At 41.9% G+C, this 17,670-nt stretch overlaps 1 protein-coding gene across 2 annotated transcripts in view; it reads left to right on the top strand.

Annotated features, from left to right (window-relative positions):
- The first annotated feature begins 1,830 nt into the window (after window positions 1-1,830).
- LOC128684760 (O-glucosyltransferase rumi homolog) overlaps window positions 1,831-17,670 on the top strand; it is a 230,364-nt gene continuing 214,524 nt past the window's right edge. Inside the window, exon 1 of one of the 2 annotated variants that reach the window (XM_070088643.1) lies at window positions 1,831-2,090. In XM_070088643.1, the coding sequence (XP_069944744.1) occupies window positions 1,977-2,090 (114 nt within the window). In that variant the 5' untranslated portion in view covers window positions 1,831-1,976. The remainder of the gene's footprint in view (window positions 2,091-17,670) is intronic. The other variant, XM_070088642.1, reaches the window with a different exon arrangement.

Genomic DNA, 17,670 nt, shown 5'->3' with positions numbered 1-17,670 from the left:
CGTTATATTGCATACTATTAACCTATTGAATAAACGTATGCATAGATATTGTATTTTATTGTTGAGTGTAGTGAGGGAATATTGATTATGGAGTCTTGGTTGTATATTGAGCTATTGATTCTTTTACTAATGATTGAGTTTTTAAGAACACCGAAGTGATTAACTTTGCATTCTGAGATGTACTAATGCTCAGATGGAGATTTTTATGCATGCTGTTTAACTTGAATAGAAATGAGTTTCTGTGGATAAGTTGTGTTTGTGTATCAGTACTCTCTCTCTCTCTCTCTCTCTCTCTCTCTCTCTCTCTCTCTCTCTCTCTCTCTCTCTCTCTCTCTCTCTCTCTCTCTCTCTCTTTCCACGCACACACGCCTTAATATATGCCACCTGGGGAACGTTGCAAGACTCCCCTGACGTAATTTCAAATCCTGCTGAGATTTTTCTTTGTGTGTGTGTGTGTGTGTGTGTGTGTGTGTGTGTGTGTGTGTGTGTGTGTGTGTGTGTGTGTGTGTGTGTGTGCGTGTGCGAGTGAGTGTACACTAGCATATCGAATCTAAATTCTTCTCACACTTATGTGAATTCGTTTTCGTTTGAGTACACCCTCATTGCTTCCGCTTGATGAAAAAAAATCTTTACTGTTTAATAAATCTCGGGAACAGCACGAGAAGGCGAAGCTACCACGTTAGCCGAAGTTGATGATATATCAGCCACAGAGTGGACCTCACACACAGTGTTGCAGTAAGTCTGACCAGGATGTTTTAGTATGCTAAGTCCAGTAATGTTGCAGGAGAAAAGATTATTATTATTATTACTTTATTATTATTATTATTATTATTATTATTATTATTGTTGTTGTTGTTATTGTTGTTGCTGTATCCATGGGTCATAGAGCGCCCGAGGAATGGGAGGTAATGAGGAATGATCCGAGTAGGGGAAGGGGAACTCCGATTCCATTGATCAGCAACCCCTTCACCAGCCTGAAGGTACTTCCTTCCTCCTCCTCCTTGAAGGGCAGAAACCTTTGAAGGTCTCGTAGCCGATGACACTTAACGGAATACTGGACGATATAGTCAGTTTACCATATTTTTACTGGTACACAATACTAGCAGTTTGGTAAGGTGTATGTGCGACACAAGGTCTCTTTACTGATAGAACGTTAACAACAGTTAGTGACAACAGACATCACTTCGTATCAACACAAGAGTAACAACAGACATCACTGTAACAACAAAAGAGTGACAGTAGTGGCAAACATCACTGCACCAACACAATAAGAGTGACAGCAGTGATAACAAACATCACTGCACAAATATAACAATAGTGACAACAGTGACAAAATGCACATCACTGTACCAATGCAACAAGAGTGACAGCAGTGACCACATACATGCTAATAACTGAGCAGTGACAACACACTACAACTGCGCGGTCATCGGGAGAAGAAAAAATTTAAGTAAACTGAAGAAAATGAAGAGATAATACAATAATTTATATAAATGTTTAAATGCTTCTGAATAATTAATAATAAAATTATTAAATGCTGTGCAAATGCATAGATAAGGGCAAATATTTTTCCTCCCCCCTCCAGTCACTCCCTCTTTTCCCTCTGCCTCCCCCCTCCTTATTAATACCTCTTTCCCTAATTAGTGACTGAAGCCCCGAACTTCAGCAAAATATATACTCGTATACTCAGTGAGGTGTATATCTTTAAGTGTATATACTTGTATATACTTTAATCCCTATTTTAGGAATTAAAGTACTATTGACTGGTAGTGAACAGGTTACATGCAACCTTAATAACCCTCGAGCAGTCGATAGGTTTCAAACCTCATCAGTCAACCATCAGAACTTCCTGACGAGCTCCTCGAGTGAGACAATTTGACTCACTCGTGGTGCAGTCTAATGGTAGAGGTGAAGGAGTGTGTTGTTACGGGACTCTCTGAGTATTTATTTCGCTATTTTCTCCGCATTTCGGAGTGATGTCAGTGATGAGTGTGTGTGTAGACGTAAGAATAAGATTAAGCAGTGCTTATGTTGTGAGGAAAATCGTGTGGATATTAACGCTTTTCCTCCAAAATAAAGAGCTAAATCAGGTCAGTGCCAGGAAAACCATACCCGAAAATCAAGAAGTAAGTTCAGTTTTGTGTACTATTTCGTTAGCTTAGAATGAAATGGGAGTATTTTTATAGCAGTTGTGCTAACTATGAAAAACTAACTCGTTTTTGTTTTCTGTGCCTCTTGACGCTGGGTCACCTTAACTCTTTAGTGTTTAATGGTTTATACCTTGAGGGAAGAAGTTTCTACTGTATGACGAGTGACTCTCTGCAGGGTGCTTCCCTGACTTAAGAACCCGGCATCTCTTTTGGCCTAAATGCTGCGGATATTTTCCCTTTCGTGTAAATTTAACATTGTAGATGATACCGAACCAATTATAAATATAGATTGTGGAATGTGAAAAATACTTTGAACAGCTTTACTTGTTTCGTGATTATGATTTATATAACAGTAAATTGATCACCACAGCTGCAAATTGAAAAATGATGTAGATCTGATAAACAATATGCAAAACGCTAAATAAGTAAAAGACTTATTTAGCGTTTACTTATTTAAGACTTTATATATAATATAAAAATATGCAGTGGGCAAAATATAGACGAAAATTTCTGTGCAACATCAACACAAATCTTACTTTATGGTCTCAAAAAAAATTTTATCTTAAGAACACAACTGCTTCTGTGTCAACATTTGCATCAAAATTTTCACTTGTTGGTCGACTGGTTTATTAGGTTTAAAGGTCATCCAGGACTACACGAGGGTCATCAAGGTTGTGTCACCTGTTCACCACCAGTCAAGATACTTCACTCACTAAATTAGGGATTAACATAAACTGAGTTGATATACAGGGAGAGATAAATACCTGTCTGTTTATGCTTATAATATATCTGGTTTAGGTTTATTGGGTTTAAAGCTTATCAACTACACAAGGGTCGTTAGGGCTGCAACGACCCCTAGCTCCAGCGGTCAGAGATACTGTAATCCCCTGTTAGGGGAGGTTCCTTGTCGCCGGTGAGATGCTCTTGATCCAAGGATTTGAGCCAGGTTTACCCCTCGGATCTAACCTGAATTTTCTCGTACCCCCCCCCCCCCCACCAAGGTTGTGTGTGACCGCTACAAGTTTAGCGCCTCCGTCTCTCCTCAGTGTTGTTAATATTAAACATTACAATGATAAAATGAGGTAGAATTGAAGGTACTTGACGGAAAGCGCTAAAGCCGCAAGGGTCGTTCCGGGCTGTCAGGGTGTTCTCGAAATTTCCCTCCCCCGTTTGCCCCTCAACTCGTCCCATTATCTTCCTCTCATTTTCCTCACCCTCATCTAACCCTCGCCCACTTTTTCCCTTTACCTCCCCCTCCCTCGTCACTTCTCCCTCTTTCTGCCTCCTTCCTTTCTCCACTCTTCTTCCCCCTCTATCCCCCTCCCGCTCCCCTTACACCCTCTTCCATCTCCCTCCTCCTCCTCCCCTCTCCCCTACTCCCTTCTCCATCTCCCTCATGCCTTCAAACCCCCTCCCCTTAACCCTCGCCTGCACCTCTCTCCCTTAACCTTCCCCAGCACCCCTCCCCAGCACCCCTTCCCTATTCTCAAGTTATTGTCAATTGTCTTTATATATTCATTTGCTTTTATTTAGCCATTATTTTTACCTAATGTTTTTTTGTCTATATTTGACCTTTTTTTCCATTTGTCTATTTGCCTGTTATTGTTTTCTCCATGCCGGTTTTCTCCATGCCGGTTTTCTCCATGCCGGTTTTCTCCATGCCGGTTTTCTCCATGCCGGTTTTCTCCATGCCGGTTTTCTCCATGCCGGTTTTCTCCATGCCGGTTTTCTCCATGCCGGTTTTCTCCATGCCGGTTTTCTCCATGCCGGTTTTCTCCATGCCCGTTTTCTCCATGCCCGTTTTCTCCATCCCTATTATTTTCTCCATGCTGGTTTTCTCCATGCCGGTTTTCTCCATGCCGGTTTTCTCCATGCCGGTTTTCTCCATGCCGGTTTTCTCCATGCCGGTTTTCTCCATGCCGGTTTTCTCCATCCCTATTATTTTTAATGGCCAGACTGAGCCAGAGGCCACATAACCTGGCTGAAAATTGCTTCAAATAACCTGTCACATTATACCACTCATATCTAAGCAATAGTCTGATGGGTAACCTTCAAACACGAGAGTTTGAGCGCTTCAGTGGGGCACCAGAGGCAATGAGGTTTGATCTGAGGAACAGGATGATGATTCCGGTTGGAAGAACTGGAATTATCCTTACCTTGGATGGAATCTGAATGCTTCCCGGTCCCCCCAGGGAGGCAAACCATCCCTGCGGGTTTAACGCTTCTCACGATTGAAAATAAAATTGACTCGTTGGATCAAGATTCCTTCAAATGTCCTAGAAATTTCGGATTAATATTTAACCGTTTTACGTGAAATGGGGGGGGGGGGATTTTGATGGGTGGGGGATTTTGATGGGTAGGGGATTTTGAGGGGTGGGGGAAAGAGACTCAGGGGCTGCGTTTCTTTCCCCCACCGGTGGGTGAAATATATCTTCTATAAATACCTTGTCAATCACATACTCGTGTCTCCCGCACTTGCCGGCGTTAATTACGAATTTTGACGTAGGGAATATTAGGATGACCGACAATAGAGCAGCATCAGGGAGGCTGAGGGACTGACCACCTCGTATACTTTTCCTCCAAGGTTGATAGACTGACTACATCTTCATTACACTCCTACACCTGCTGCATCTACATCTGAAGAAACCTACGGTGTAGGCAAAACTTTTCAACAATAGATACCTATCTGTTGCACTTGTCTTAATCATCAAGTTGTCGACATTTTATACCTTTTTCAACATAAATTATGACTCACTCGCCATGGGTTCTAACACCACCCATTGTTTGATAGGTTAGTGACGGCAGGGGTGGGGAACCTTAAGGCCGCATGCAACCTTCTAGGGTAATAAGTGCTGCCTTTTGTTTTTTATTGAAAATACGTTACCCCTCATGAATTAAGAACATAAGAATGGAGGAACACTGCAGAAGGCCTACTTATGCATAATTCTCATTCATTCAGAAGGACGCACTTAATACCCTTGAAGGCTGCTTGTGGCCTTAAGGTCACAGGTTCCCCACCCCTGGGTCACTAGTCATTTTGTCTCCAAAATAAAAAAAAAAAATCCTTAAATCAGTATTGTCCAATCGAACCACAGCGAAGAGTTAAGATGCTGCCCGACATGAGGACCACCATAGACCTACTTGGGGAGACTCACTACTAAGTCGACATTAATTCCCGGTAAGATAATTAGCATAGAGGTAAAGACTCTCCATTAAAGTGATATATCCGTGCAATAAAGACCTCAGCGCTGAGTTAAGACCCTTCTCGACACAACCACGAAGAGTTAATATTGTCTAATAATTTTCTCTTCATGAATATTTATGTTACAAGCTCCGGGAATGTAACTCTGATGTAGACTTAAATTATATCATCGTCTTCCAACCTCTTAGTTGTCGTTACAGCCAACGTGCAACAATGGAAATGTTATGCAAATATTGAATAGTTTACATTGTAGCACATTGTATGTTTTCCCCGCTTTGCGTAAAGCAATGAGACTGAAATGTAAATAGAATGATTTCATAGTGCAAACTCTACTTGCCGAAATAGACGTAAAATACACTTCCTATATTTTTTGGAGGAAGAAAAAAACACTTGCAAAGAGGTACTTTGAAACATTTCGCCCGTGGATAAAGCTTCTTGGGACAGTCCACAGGCGGTTAAAAATCAGAACAGTTAATTACCCAGTGAAACGTCTCGGTAAAGTTCCTCTCAGCCATTGCTGTTCCCCCCCCCCTCTCCACTTGTAAAATTAGCGCCGCTTAGCAACATGTTTTGAAATCTTACCTGATATGTAATCCCCCATCATAAATAATTCTTATTTCGATATAGCTTGTTGAAGGGAAAAAAAAATGCTTTGCTCTAAGGTCGTTTCATCTTATGTTTTGCGAGACCATCAGTCAAACTCTCTAAATTTTAATTATTAACAGCAGGTTTTTCAGAGTGGAAGAGCTGGCTACATTTACAGAAAAATCTTTCGCCTAATCATTCTAATTTACTGACTTCTTATTTAGCATTTTAAATAATTTTATCTGATTTAGAGAAATGAACTTCATATTAGAATTATCGAAAATGTTACGAGATATAATTTCTGATTATTTTTATGGCTTGTGTCTGTAAATATTGCAGTCTACTGAGTTATTGTAAATTATGCAACTGGCAATCGTGCATGTGAGTTTGTGTTTAAACTTTCATATGCATTGAGAAGGTTAATGTTACTGGATATATTTAGCTGTTCTCAGCTTGTAAAATATATAATACAAACAAAGCTTGGTTCATTAACGTGGGTTAATTTGACTGGGCACTGGGTGTAGCACCTAGCAGAGGGGCGTGTCTGTGTACACCTCAACAGTGGGTCGAAGCTCCAAACCCGTGTTCTCATTATGCGGTGTTTATGGGTCACCGAGTATGACACGAGCTCACCATGTTAGGCTCTAGTACGTGGCCTTTCCCTTCACCTCGCCACGCCAGATCTCGCCATGAACGGAGCAGGTTTCGACGTTCAGACAGTCTGAATTTTTTCGACTGAAAGCGAGACGACAGCGTAGGCTTAATGATGGGGTAAGTGTGGTGGTTAGTCCGTTTAGGAACATGACTAGTTTCCTAACGCGCCTTTTTCATATTTGATGACCCGTTCAGTGATTAAGCTACCGTTGGTGCACCATTACAGAGTATCAGTAATTAAGCTACTGTTTACGTACCATTAGAATATCAGCAATTAAGCTGCCGTTGGTGCACCATTACAGAGTATCAGTAATTAAGCTACCGTTGTGCACCATTACAGTATCAGTAATTAAGCTACTGTTGACGTACCATTAGAATATCAGCAATTAAGCTGCCGTTGGTGCACCATTACAGAGCATCAGTAATTAAGCTACCGTTGTGCACCATTACAGTATCAGTAATTAAGCTACTGTTGACGTACCATTAGAATATTAATGATTAAGCTACCGTTGGCGCACCATTACAAAGTATCAGTAATTAAGCTACTGTTGACGTACCATTAGAACATCAGTAATTAAGCTACCGTTGGTGCACCATTACAGTATCAGTAATTAAGCTACCGTTGGCGCACCATTAGAGTATCCGTGATTAATCTACCGTTGCCGTATTAGTTTACATAGTCTGCCTGGAGAGTCTTCCGAGGGTCAGTGCTCCAAAGGCCCAGTCCATAACCAGGCCCCTCTGTGGATCAAAATGTGATCAACCAGGCTGTTAGTACTGGCCACACAGTCAAACAAACGAACCACAGCTCGGCTGATCAGGAACTGGCTTTAAGAAGCTATACAGGTGCTAAATATGAGTGATTAAGTAGCCGCTTCTAAATGAATACAATAAATAGTAATAAGCACACATTTAAGGCATTCCTGGGCAGTCTCTATGTATACTGTGAGACCCACACCTGTGTATATGGTGATATACATCTTTAGGTATATACATCTAGAGATGTTATGTTTTTAATAAAAATATGTTTAGATGTATATATACATATATAAATCAGCGTATATATGCTGCGAGATATACTCCTGTGTATTTACGCATATAGATATACATCTGTGTATATACGCTGATATATATTTTATTAATCCTATGAAGGGAATTTCCTTGATGCTGATGACACATTCGTGATCCCAGGAGCTGCAGCTGCCTTACCCCGACGGGAGTAGAAAGACTCCAAACTCATCAGAGGTATACCCAAGTTCACTACCTCCGCCATATCAACCCCCTCATTCCTCTCAACCCCAACCAACCCTTTACGGGGGTCAAGATCGTCGTTGTGGATATAACCTTATTCCAGGTAATAGTCTACCAGGCCCTTTGAAGGTATCGTTCCGATTGCTATACTTTCCTGGGAGTTTTCAGGGTGGTGTGTTCTCATGGTGGAGTCGAGTGGTCGCCTGAGGTGAGCGAGTATCACTGTGTACTTCTCAATGACACCAGCCCACGCTCACCCAAGGCGCCGATGGTGACGTGCACTAATATAACTACAAATGCAAATACATATACATACATGCGCGCGAGCGCGTTGAAAACACAGACCGCGTGTCTATTGACAACTGATAAAAACGCTCGCTCTTTCTTTGTCTTTTTCTTTCTTTTTCTCTGTCTCTCTTCCCTCTTACACATTTTGTACATCTGTTCCGATGTAGGTAAAAAATAAACCACTCCCTCCCTCCGGTGCGACTGCAAAGGTACGAAACTAGCCACGGGGAGCTTAGCTACGACACAAAGCATGAATGAACTCTGACGGGAAGGCCCAGGTGCAGAGTAAGCCACTATTGTGACAGTTTAACTCTTAAGTAGAGCTTTGTACAAGCTTGATCAAGCACTTAACTAAAGGTAAACGTCGTTAAAATAAAAGCTTGCTGAGGGCCTCTTGACATCCCTTCATTAATGTAAGCAGTAACTCTTCTGAAAACATGAATGAACTCTACGAAAACCGCTTCAGGTGTGTGAGCGGGACGAGGCGGGTCAGCCACCTCGGTGACCCGCCTCTCGTAGGTGACCGCCAGGTACACAACCTGGAGATCCGGTACGTCTGCGGGTTTTTTTTCTCCTCCTCCAAGGTTTACGTCACAAGGGTAAGGCACCGGAAGAGAGAGACCGACTCGAGCTGCTGCTAGTGGTCCTCCTAGCTGGGCGCGGCTGCGGCTGCAGCGGCGACGGCGGCTGCGGCGGCGGCGGCGACGGCTTGGTCAACCTCTGCTGCTCCCCGCTGTGATCATCTGTAACACTGTCGCGCGGCTCACTTGATCTCCTGGCCCGGCCAGCCATAGGGAACTCGATAACCTCGCCTCGTTGACCAATAGAGATTGCGTGATGTTGTTGTTTAAGTATTATCTATTTTCGTTTTTGCCTTCATTTTTATGCTCGTCTCACTTTCTTCGCATTGCTTTCTCTCTTTTCTCAGTATTTTCTGTTTGTTTTTTTCATCTATTTTTCTTTTCCTCGTCTTTCTTAGTATATTTCTCGCTTTTTTCTGTATCTGTCTACGCCTCTTTCTTCGTGTGTCTCTTCCTTTCCTTCGTCCTTGCATCTGACTCGACCTTTGTCTAATGTTTTTGTTTATATTTTTTCTCTCCACCCTTTTCTTTGTCTTCATCTTGTTTGTCTTCTTCTCTGGAGTTGAATATGGACGAAAAGCTGCCTCTTTCGCCTTGCAGCATGCTAGTAGGGACCTGGACTTCGTAAATTCGTGGATTTAGAAGATGCAAAGCGATGTGCTGGGCCTGACTCTGCCCTCCACCTGGCCTCCTCACTCACCGTCACCAATTTGTAATGGGGGTATGTAGAGGTGCCCGGTATGGGACAATCTACCGTTATTGCAGATTGGCGTGGTAGTTGGCGACCAGGATACTGTAAACTCCCAGTTGGCGGAGGGTATACCAGGCAACGAGGGAAAGGGACAACCAAAAGCCATGGACCAGGAAGGAGGAGTTGCCTACACGACCGCTGTCTAGAGAGTGAGGCCGGAGCATCTGCCTACGGCCTCTACACCTCCCCTGCGCCGGGGCTACTAACCCAGGCACACGGATTACGGAGATACACCTGCTTGTATATTTTTCATCGTCTTTTTCTTCGCCTTCTTTTCCTTTGTCATTTTCTTTGTCTTCTGCATTCCTCGTTGATCAAAAAAACAAATATCACCCAAGACATTTTATCTTCAGTTGCGCATTGGTATTTTTGATGATTGGTTGAACACTGTCTGTTGAAGGCTTTTGATCCAAGGAATTTAAGATATCTTGAATCAAACAGTATTAACTCCCATTCCTTGCACTCTAAATGACCCTTACGGTTTAGCGGTTCCGCATGCTATATTAAAATGTATAAAAAAAAATCAACTAAAAGTTTAGATGAGGAAAACCAAGTTGACTAAGATGAAAAACACCGTAATAATGTTCCTGTGTATGAAACGTTTACATTTGCGATGATTTTATTAGACGTTTTGCTCACTAGGACCTTTATTAATGTAGTGTTTCGCTGTCCAGGAGCTTTATTCATCCATCTTTAATATTGACGTTTATGGTGAGCGAAATATGGGTTTGAAAAAGTTCCAGGTGAGCGATACATTGGCCTGGTAAGCCTGCTGAGTGAAACTATCAAGAAAAGTTCCCTAATATCGCGCACGTTTTAATTTACTCATTTCTCTGTATTCTACCCCTCGTGCCCCTTGATGCCAGTGAGGGGGCTCTTGATTCAAGGATTTGGACTTTGCCTTCCCATCCTTGGATCGAACCTCATTATCTCCCATACCTAGGTGTTGTATGACCCCTACGGAGTTAGCGCTTTCCCCTAAATACAACAAAAATAATATCTATTAAACTTGTTATACAACGTTCTTGTGGTGGGTGGTTCGTCCAGTATGCAGTTTTTTAGTACTGTAACAGAAATTGTGCGCGTTTTGATTGACGAAAAACTAATGGCGTGCGTCCCATAGGTCTGGAACAATAAGGGGAAATGAAAGAAGGGCAGCAATAGCAAAATTTTATTCGCAGAACGTGTTTAATGTGTCCGCCGTTATTACTGATACATGAATGCAGACAAAATATCTAGTTAGCAAGTACACTGTGAATGATATCATGAGTTAGGTTAGGTAAGGTTTGTCACGAAACAGGACAAGTGTTTCCCAGTAGGAGTGTTGCTGTTACATGGATGGGCTAGACAGACAGACAGACAGACAGACAGACAGAGACTGAGACTTAAGGTACACATTCGTTGCACAAATGCTGTTTACTTGTTACACTGCAACTCCCCTTGTGCATTATGCTAGATTAAACTATAAGTACTTGGCCTTACAAGGCAGAATAAATTCATCGATTAGGTTTTAGATTTTGTCACCGAATTGGCTAGTTTACTGTGTGCCCCATATCCATCTTGTGGACGGTAATGCAAGAGCATATGGATACACAAAAGGCCTAAGAACCTAGTCCCCAAAAGGGTTAATAGGAGTACATCTGGATTTATATCTACAGTTCACTCGTCTGTTACTAGCAAATATAGGAAATCTGCTTAGTATATCTGTTATTTTCATTAATAAGATATCTTGACATGTCATATAGGTTATTATACTGTCTATCTCTACATTCTTCAACAAGTGGAAAATTTATCGGTTCTCTGAGATTTCTGATTTACTTTTTTGGGCGTGGGGGGTGGGGGGGGATGGGAAGCCGGGTATAACATTCACAGTTTTCAGCTGGGCACCATCAAGTCTATAAATCTTCTTTCGTAAATATGGTGACCAAAATGAAACTCAGAATTTAATATTCGCAATTAACAAACAGAGAGGAAGTCCAGCTCTGAGTGTCAGTGGCAGCTTTTTTTTTTTCTTGTGTTATATTGTGCTGAAAACTGGTATGAAAATCATTATCAAATGGACTGTGTCAAAGGGAATGGTAAACAGAATGACTGAAACTTAGGTTTCTGAAAGAAAGACGTGGAAAAAAATCGACCTAGTATCATCCTTTGCGGATGATACTAGGATCTGCATGAGGCTGTCATCTGCTGAGGACGCGGTTAACCTCCAAGAAGATATAAACAAAGTTTTCCAGTGGGCAACGGTAAACAATATGATGTTCAATGAGGACAAATTCCAACTACTCCGTTATGGAAAACTGGAGAAGATAATAACTAGAACAGAGTATACTACAGACTCTGGCCATACAATAGAGCGGAAAAATAATGTAAGGGACCTGGGAGTAGTAATGTCTGAGGATCTCACTTTCAAGGATCACAACAGTGCCACGATCGCACGTGCAAAGAAAATTATAGGATGGATAATGAGAACGTTCAAAACGAGAGATGCCAAGCCAATGATGATCCTTTTCAAATCACTTGCTCTCTCTAGGCTGGAATACTGCTGTACATTAACATCTCCATTCAAAGCAGGTGAAATCGCAGATCTAGAGAGTGTACAGAGATCCTTTACTGCACGTATAAGTTCTGTCAAGCACCTTAACTACTGGGAACGCTTGGAAGCATTTGACTTGTACTCGTTGGAACGCAGGAGAGAGAGATATATCATAATCTACACTTGGAAAATCTTGGAAGGAATGGTCCCAAATCTGCACGCAGAAATCACTCCCTACGAAAGTAAAAGACTGGGCAGGCGATGCAAAATGCCCCCATTAAAAAGTAGGGGCGCCATTGGTACACTAAGGGAAAATACCATAAGTGTCCGGGGCCCAAGACTGTTCAACAGCCTCCCATCAAGCATTAGGGGAATTGCCAATAAACCCCTGGCTGCCTTCAAGAGAGAGCTGGACAGATACCCAAAGTCAGTGCCGGATCAGCCGGGCTGTGGCTCGTACGTTGGACTGCGTGCGGCCAGCAGTAACAGCCTAGTTGATCAGGCCCTGCTCCATCGGAAGGCCTGGTCATGGACCGGGCCGCGGGGGCGTTGATCCCCGGAATAACCTCCAGGTATCCAGGTAGCCCAGAAGGCGCAAAGATAGAGATTGTAGACAGATAATCATTGTAATGGTATACAGTACCGACAAGATATGGGATCAAATACATGCTCAATACTTGGGTGTATCAATTTGAAGACGGTTCCCCAACCACTGGACTTTCCAATTCAGTCCATCAGTCATGGAAAATAATACACAGGACTAAACACCAGCTTCTAGGCTGATGCTCTGGTTACCTCATCTTCTACGTCTATCATTTCCGTATTGAACTGTAAAAAGCAATAGTTCCCGAAATGTCTTCAAATAAAGATACCCAGGTGGTGCACATTCCTATTTCCTCATGTACGGATAGGCAAAGTTTTGAGATAAAGGGAAAACTGTTAAGTTATCGAAAGCAAAACTTAAAAAAGTGTATAAATTAAAAAGTATTCCCTCCATATTCAAGCAAAATAATTTCTAAACATTACAGAACTGTATTTCTGCAAAGTAAGAGTTCTTATTAGTGTTGGTGTTGTGGTGTCCCGAGGCGCACTCACACGGCGTCCCACACACTCACACGGCGTCCCACAGCACAGCTGCTGAAACTATCAGTCCTATGCAACCAAAACTTGAGAAAATTGTATATAGTTTGCCTTCGATAAAGCACTTCGGTAATTTTACCTCTGTTAACCTGTACAGGGCATGTCCACAGTCCCTTTATAATATTGTATATTATGGAAGGGGACATTCAGACGATGTATCTGACAAAGACGTGATATGATACACAGGAGAATATAAAAATTAATGGGCGTTACAATAGGCCTACTTTCCACTCCTGCATTTGCCTAAACTATTTTTAAACTTCTCAAGTATTTTCGCTTCATTAACACTTCTTGAAGAATGAGACACTTGCACAAGTGTCTCATTCTTCAACTTATCGGCTTCGTAAATTATTTCATTAACACTTTTTGGTTATATTCATCATCAGCTTTACCAAGCAGCCGCTTTTCTTTATCATTTACAAGTCAGAATTTACCAATAAATTCATTGCTGTTATGTTTTGGCTACCGCCATTACCGAACTTCATAACCTGGGAATTATTATAATCAATGAGGAAGCGCTAAACCAGAACGATTATACAGCGCCTGTTGTGGGGGGGGGGATGTGGAAGGTATTCAGGGAACTGGAGCACAGATCCAATTCCCGAGAGCAAGAGCCCCTCACCAGCATCAAGGAACATTCCTTGAGGTGCATAACCTGAGAAAAATTTATTTTGAGACGTGAATGAAAGACTTCTCAGCTGCTTCTAATGAATGACAAAAACCAAAAACGACAATTAAGAATTATTTTTTTCTTTACATTTTCGTCGTTCAGCGCGAAACAAAATGTCAAAAATATAATGTTGGATCAAATGCTACCGAGAGGGCATGACATCATACCATTGTTGGTCATAGGGAGACTACCCTATTTTTCTTTTCTCTCTTTTTCGCCATTTCTCTTAATCTTTGTGAATATTTCTTCATTTATCTATCAGCCAGCATTGCTTCACTCCCTCAAAAAGAGACCGACTCTTCACAATGAGCAAATTTCCAGCATCTTTTTATTTTTATTTTACGTGCGATTTAGTCGTTATTTTCTCCCCAACTATTTCTAGTAAAAGTCTCATCCTTTACACAGGATCAAAGAATGATGAACGTAGTGGGCACTTTCCTTCTCCCCGAGAATCCCAAACGCAGTTGAACAGAGCCACCACCATGATAAATATTCTGGACAAAGGTAAACACAAGACCAGAGGTGAGCACAGGATTCACTGTTACTGGTATCTTGGACACAGGAGGAGACGTCGTTATAGTGTCCAGGAAACAATCAAGCACTCAATCCCGTCAAATTAAACTGCTAAAGATGGAGAGAAGCAATCTGTAGTATTTATGCAGCTTACAGTTGGCCCACCTGTGTTGTGTTGCCGACCAGGTCTTGAGTTGTCTGAGGGATGCAACGTCTTTCCTATCGCGTTCACACTGTCTTGAATCATCAGTGTCTGTGCGTCAGCTACGAGGTGGTTAATTACCCACTTATTTCATCCCTACACTTAATATCCATTACCCTTCAGTAAGACTCGTGTGAATTATTAGTATTCTTCGTGGGTAAGCGCTAAACACGCAAGGTTCTTACAGCCCCCGAAGAGAATGGGAGATAATCAAGTTTAATCTAAAAAAGGAGAGGCGTAGCTTAAATTCTTTGAATCAAGAGCTCAGCACCGGTATGAAGTTAACTCTCCCATGTGTAACATATCACTAAGTAATACAATGTCGCCCCAAAACCAGCGGCTCTACTGTTCGAACCATAGAACCATTATATACTTATCAAAGTTACGAAAAGCTTGCAAGAAGAACCAAGATTCAAAAAGTATCTCAAATAAATCTCGGGATTTTTCCCTTCTCTTCTGAGGTGCACACGCGCATAATTTATTCTTTCTGGTCTATTGACTTTGTGTTGTCTGGTATGGTGTGTCGGGGAATAATTGTAACAGCATTATGCCTTAACACGATCACCCGGACGCTCCACATACATATTATTTTGACCTAAACAGATCCCCAATAGCCTTATTTGATCTCCAGTCAACACTGCAGTTCATAAGGTGATGACTTAGACACGTTGGAAAGGGCATTTTGCAAGGAAAAAAAGACATTGTAATTTCAGGCAGTGATGCTAATATTTATTCGACTCCTTAAAAAAGTATTTTTCATCGACAAATGTGGACAAAGTTTTTTTTTTTTTTTCCCGGGGGAACCAGACTATACGCCTGTGGTAAAGTACAATAACTTTTATTCGCGAGGGTACGACAACCAGGTGAGGGGGGTGAAGCACCTGCCACAGGTATTGTGTTACGCTGGCAGGCACGGATGCCACACACCCGGATGGCCACGACAAAACGTAGAATCTGGCAGGTATTGCCTACAAGTCTGGCAGAAAGTAATTTAGTGTAGGAAAAACTTTGATCATACACAGTGTACCAAGCTTCATCTAGGCATGATAAAGCTTCTCGAGAATGATACTACGTCTGCGCTTTTTGTTCCCACGGGAGGACACTCCCTCTCCCCCCAAATAGCAGACAGAAAATGAACAGTATCAACATCTAGTAAGAAAAATAGGCAGATGCAGAGAGGAACTTTAAGACGTTTCGTATGTGGCACATCCTCCTTCAGTCAGTGACTTAAAGTAGAAGCTTCTGCAGGCGAAACGTTCCGATAGAGAGTCTGCAATTCTTTTTTTTTTCTCTCTCTCCATTTGGCGAATTAATGCCATTGTTCTCTGGTGTCAAGAACCGAAACTCCACTGAGGGGGTTCTGAATCTTCTGTATATTTCAAATATAATTAATAAGTTGGTAAGCGTAGCCAACTTCAACCTGCTTACTGCTCTAAAATTTATTTTAAATGATGATAATATAATTGTCATAATAACAGTAGCTTAGGCGTGATGCGAGTTTCATCTCGTACACATACGGAAATATTCTGCAGGATGCTGTCTATAAGATCTTTAAAGTGGGGGAGGGAGGAGACAAAGGTCGTATGTGCTTCCGGGTGTGGTGTATACCCACACAACCATGGCAGGTGTGGTGTATACCCACACAACCATGGCAGGTGTGGTGTATACCCCCACAACCATGGCGGGAGTGGTGTATACACAAACCATGGCGGGTGTGGTGTAGACACGACCTTGTCAGGTGTGATGTGTTGAATTATGACCATGTCAGTCGTGGTAGATTAAAATACGACAACGGCAGGTGTGGCAGATCGAAAACGTGACCATGGCAGGTATGGAAGAGCCAAGACACTGCCACGGCAGGTGTGGAAATATCAAAACACGACCGTGGTTGATTGGCCAGTCTCCTCCAGGTGTAGAGAACGTGTATAATCGATCTAAATTCTTAACACCTCGCCTTTCATTGTCAAACCAGAGAAATTATTTTTTTTCTTTTTTTGAGCATTACTAAATCCCTACTTAAACTAATTCTCAAAAAAATGTACATTAAATAGTAAATAACTGGCAGACATCTTTTAAGCGAAACAGATTTAAGAATGGAAAACAAATTTTTCATAAGAATGAACTAAATCTCTTGTCATTACCTCCTACTTAAATATTTAATGAAACAAAAACGAGAAAGGAAGATCCTTGGAGGGGGAGAAAAATGAAGGAATTATTGACTATATCGACAAAGATCTTCTTTTTGTTGCGATCTAAATCAATTTACCTCCTCTTTATGCTAGACATTTGTGTGGCTTGCGTGTGGTGGTTGAGCACGCTATACCCAGCCCTGGCTGGAGGAAGCTGAGCATGTCTGCCCATACTTAAAACTCTAAAAAGATGACGTCTTCTTACTCCAACACTGAAGACCTGTTAATTCTTATTTCCTCTCCCTCCTCCTTATATTCAGTACTTCTTTCTACCTTGTCCTCTTCCTTGCCGTGCTACTCAAGGGTAAAATACACCTCGGGAACATTAGGAAATACGTAGAGGTATGAGCTAGTAGAGGGAGAGGAACAGAGAGCTACGAACATGCTTTCAAGAGGAGAGATGATTGAGACGATCATGGCAGGAAGCAATACCAGTGAGTGATACTCGGTTAAAAGGCGAGAACAAGAATTTAAACGCCACTATTACGTCCACAAATTTGTGGACACTTGCAAAAGGGGGCAAAAATAGACTAATGCACGCACAAACATGGACACACCAGGACGCATACCCCCACATCTGAGTAGCTAAATTTGTTCAAATACATACATATACGTGTGCACGCACACGCAAACACGCGGATCAGTATTGGGATTGTGCTGTTTTTCGTATATGTGAATGACATGACGGAAGAGAGAGATTCAGAGGTGTTCCTGTTCACAAATGATATTAAACTAATGAAAAGTCAAGAAGACGAGGATCAGGCAAGACTTCAATGGCATCTGGACAGGATAAAAGCCTGGTCTAATAATTGGCTCCTGGGGTTTAACCCCACCAAGGCAAAGTCACGAAGACTGGGGAAAGTCATAGAAGACGGCTGACGAAGTACAGGCTCGGGATTAAAGGCTGCAAACCTTACTCAAGAAAAAGGATCTTGGGGTGAGTATCATAACGAGCACATCT

The sequence above is a fragment of the Cherax quadricarinatus genome, chromosome 25 (assembly GCF_038502225.1).
Source record: "Cherax quadricarinatus isolate ZL_2023a chromosome 25, ASM3850222v1, whole genome shotgun sequence".
Classification (NCBI taxonomy): Eukaryota; Metazoa; Arthropoda; class Malacostraca; order Decapoda; family Parastacidae; genus Cherax; species Cherax quadricarinatus.
Note: the sequence above shows the minus strand (reverse complement) of the source record. Positions and strands in the feature narration are given on the sequence as shown.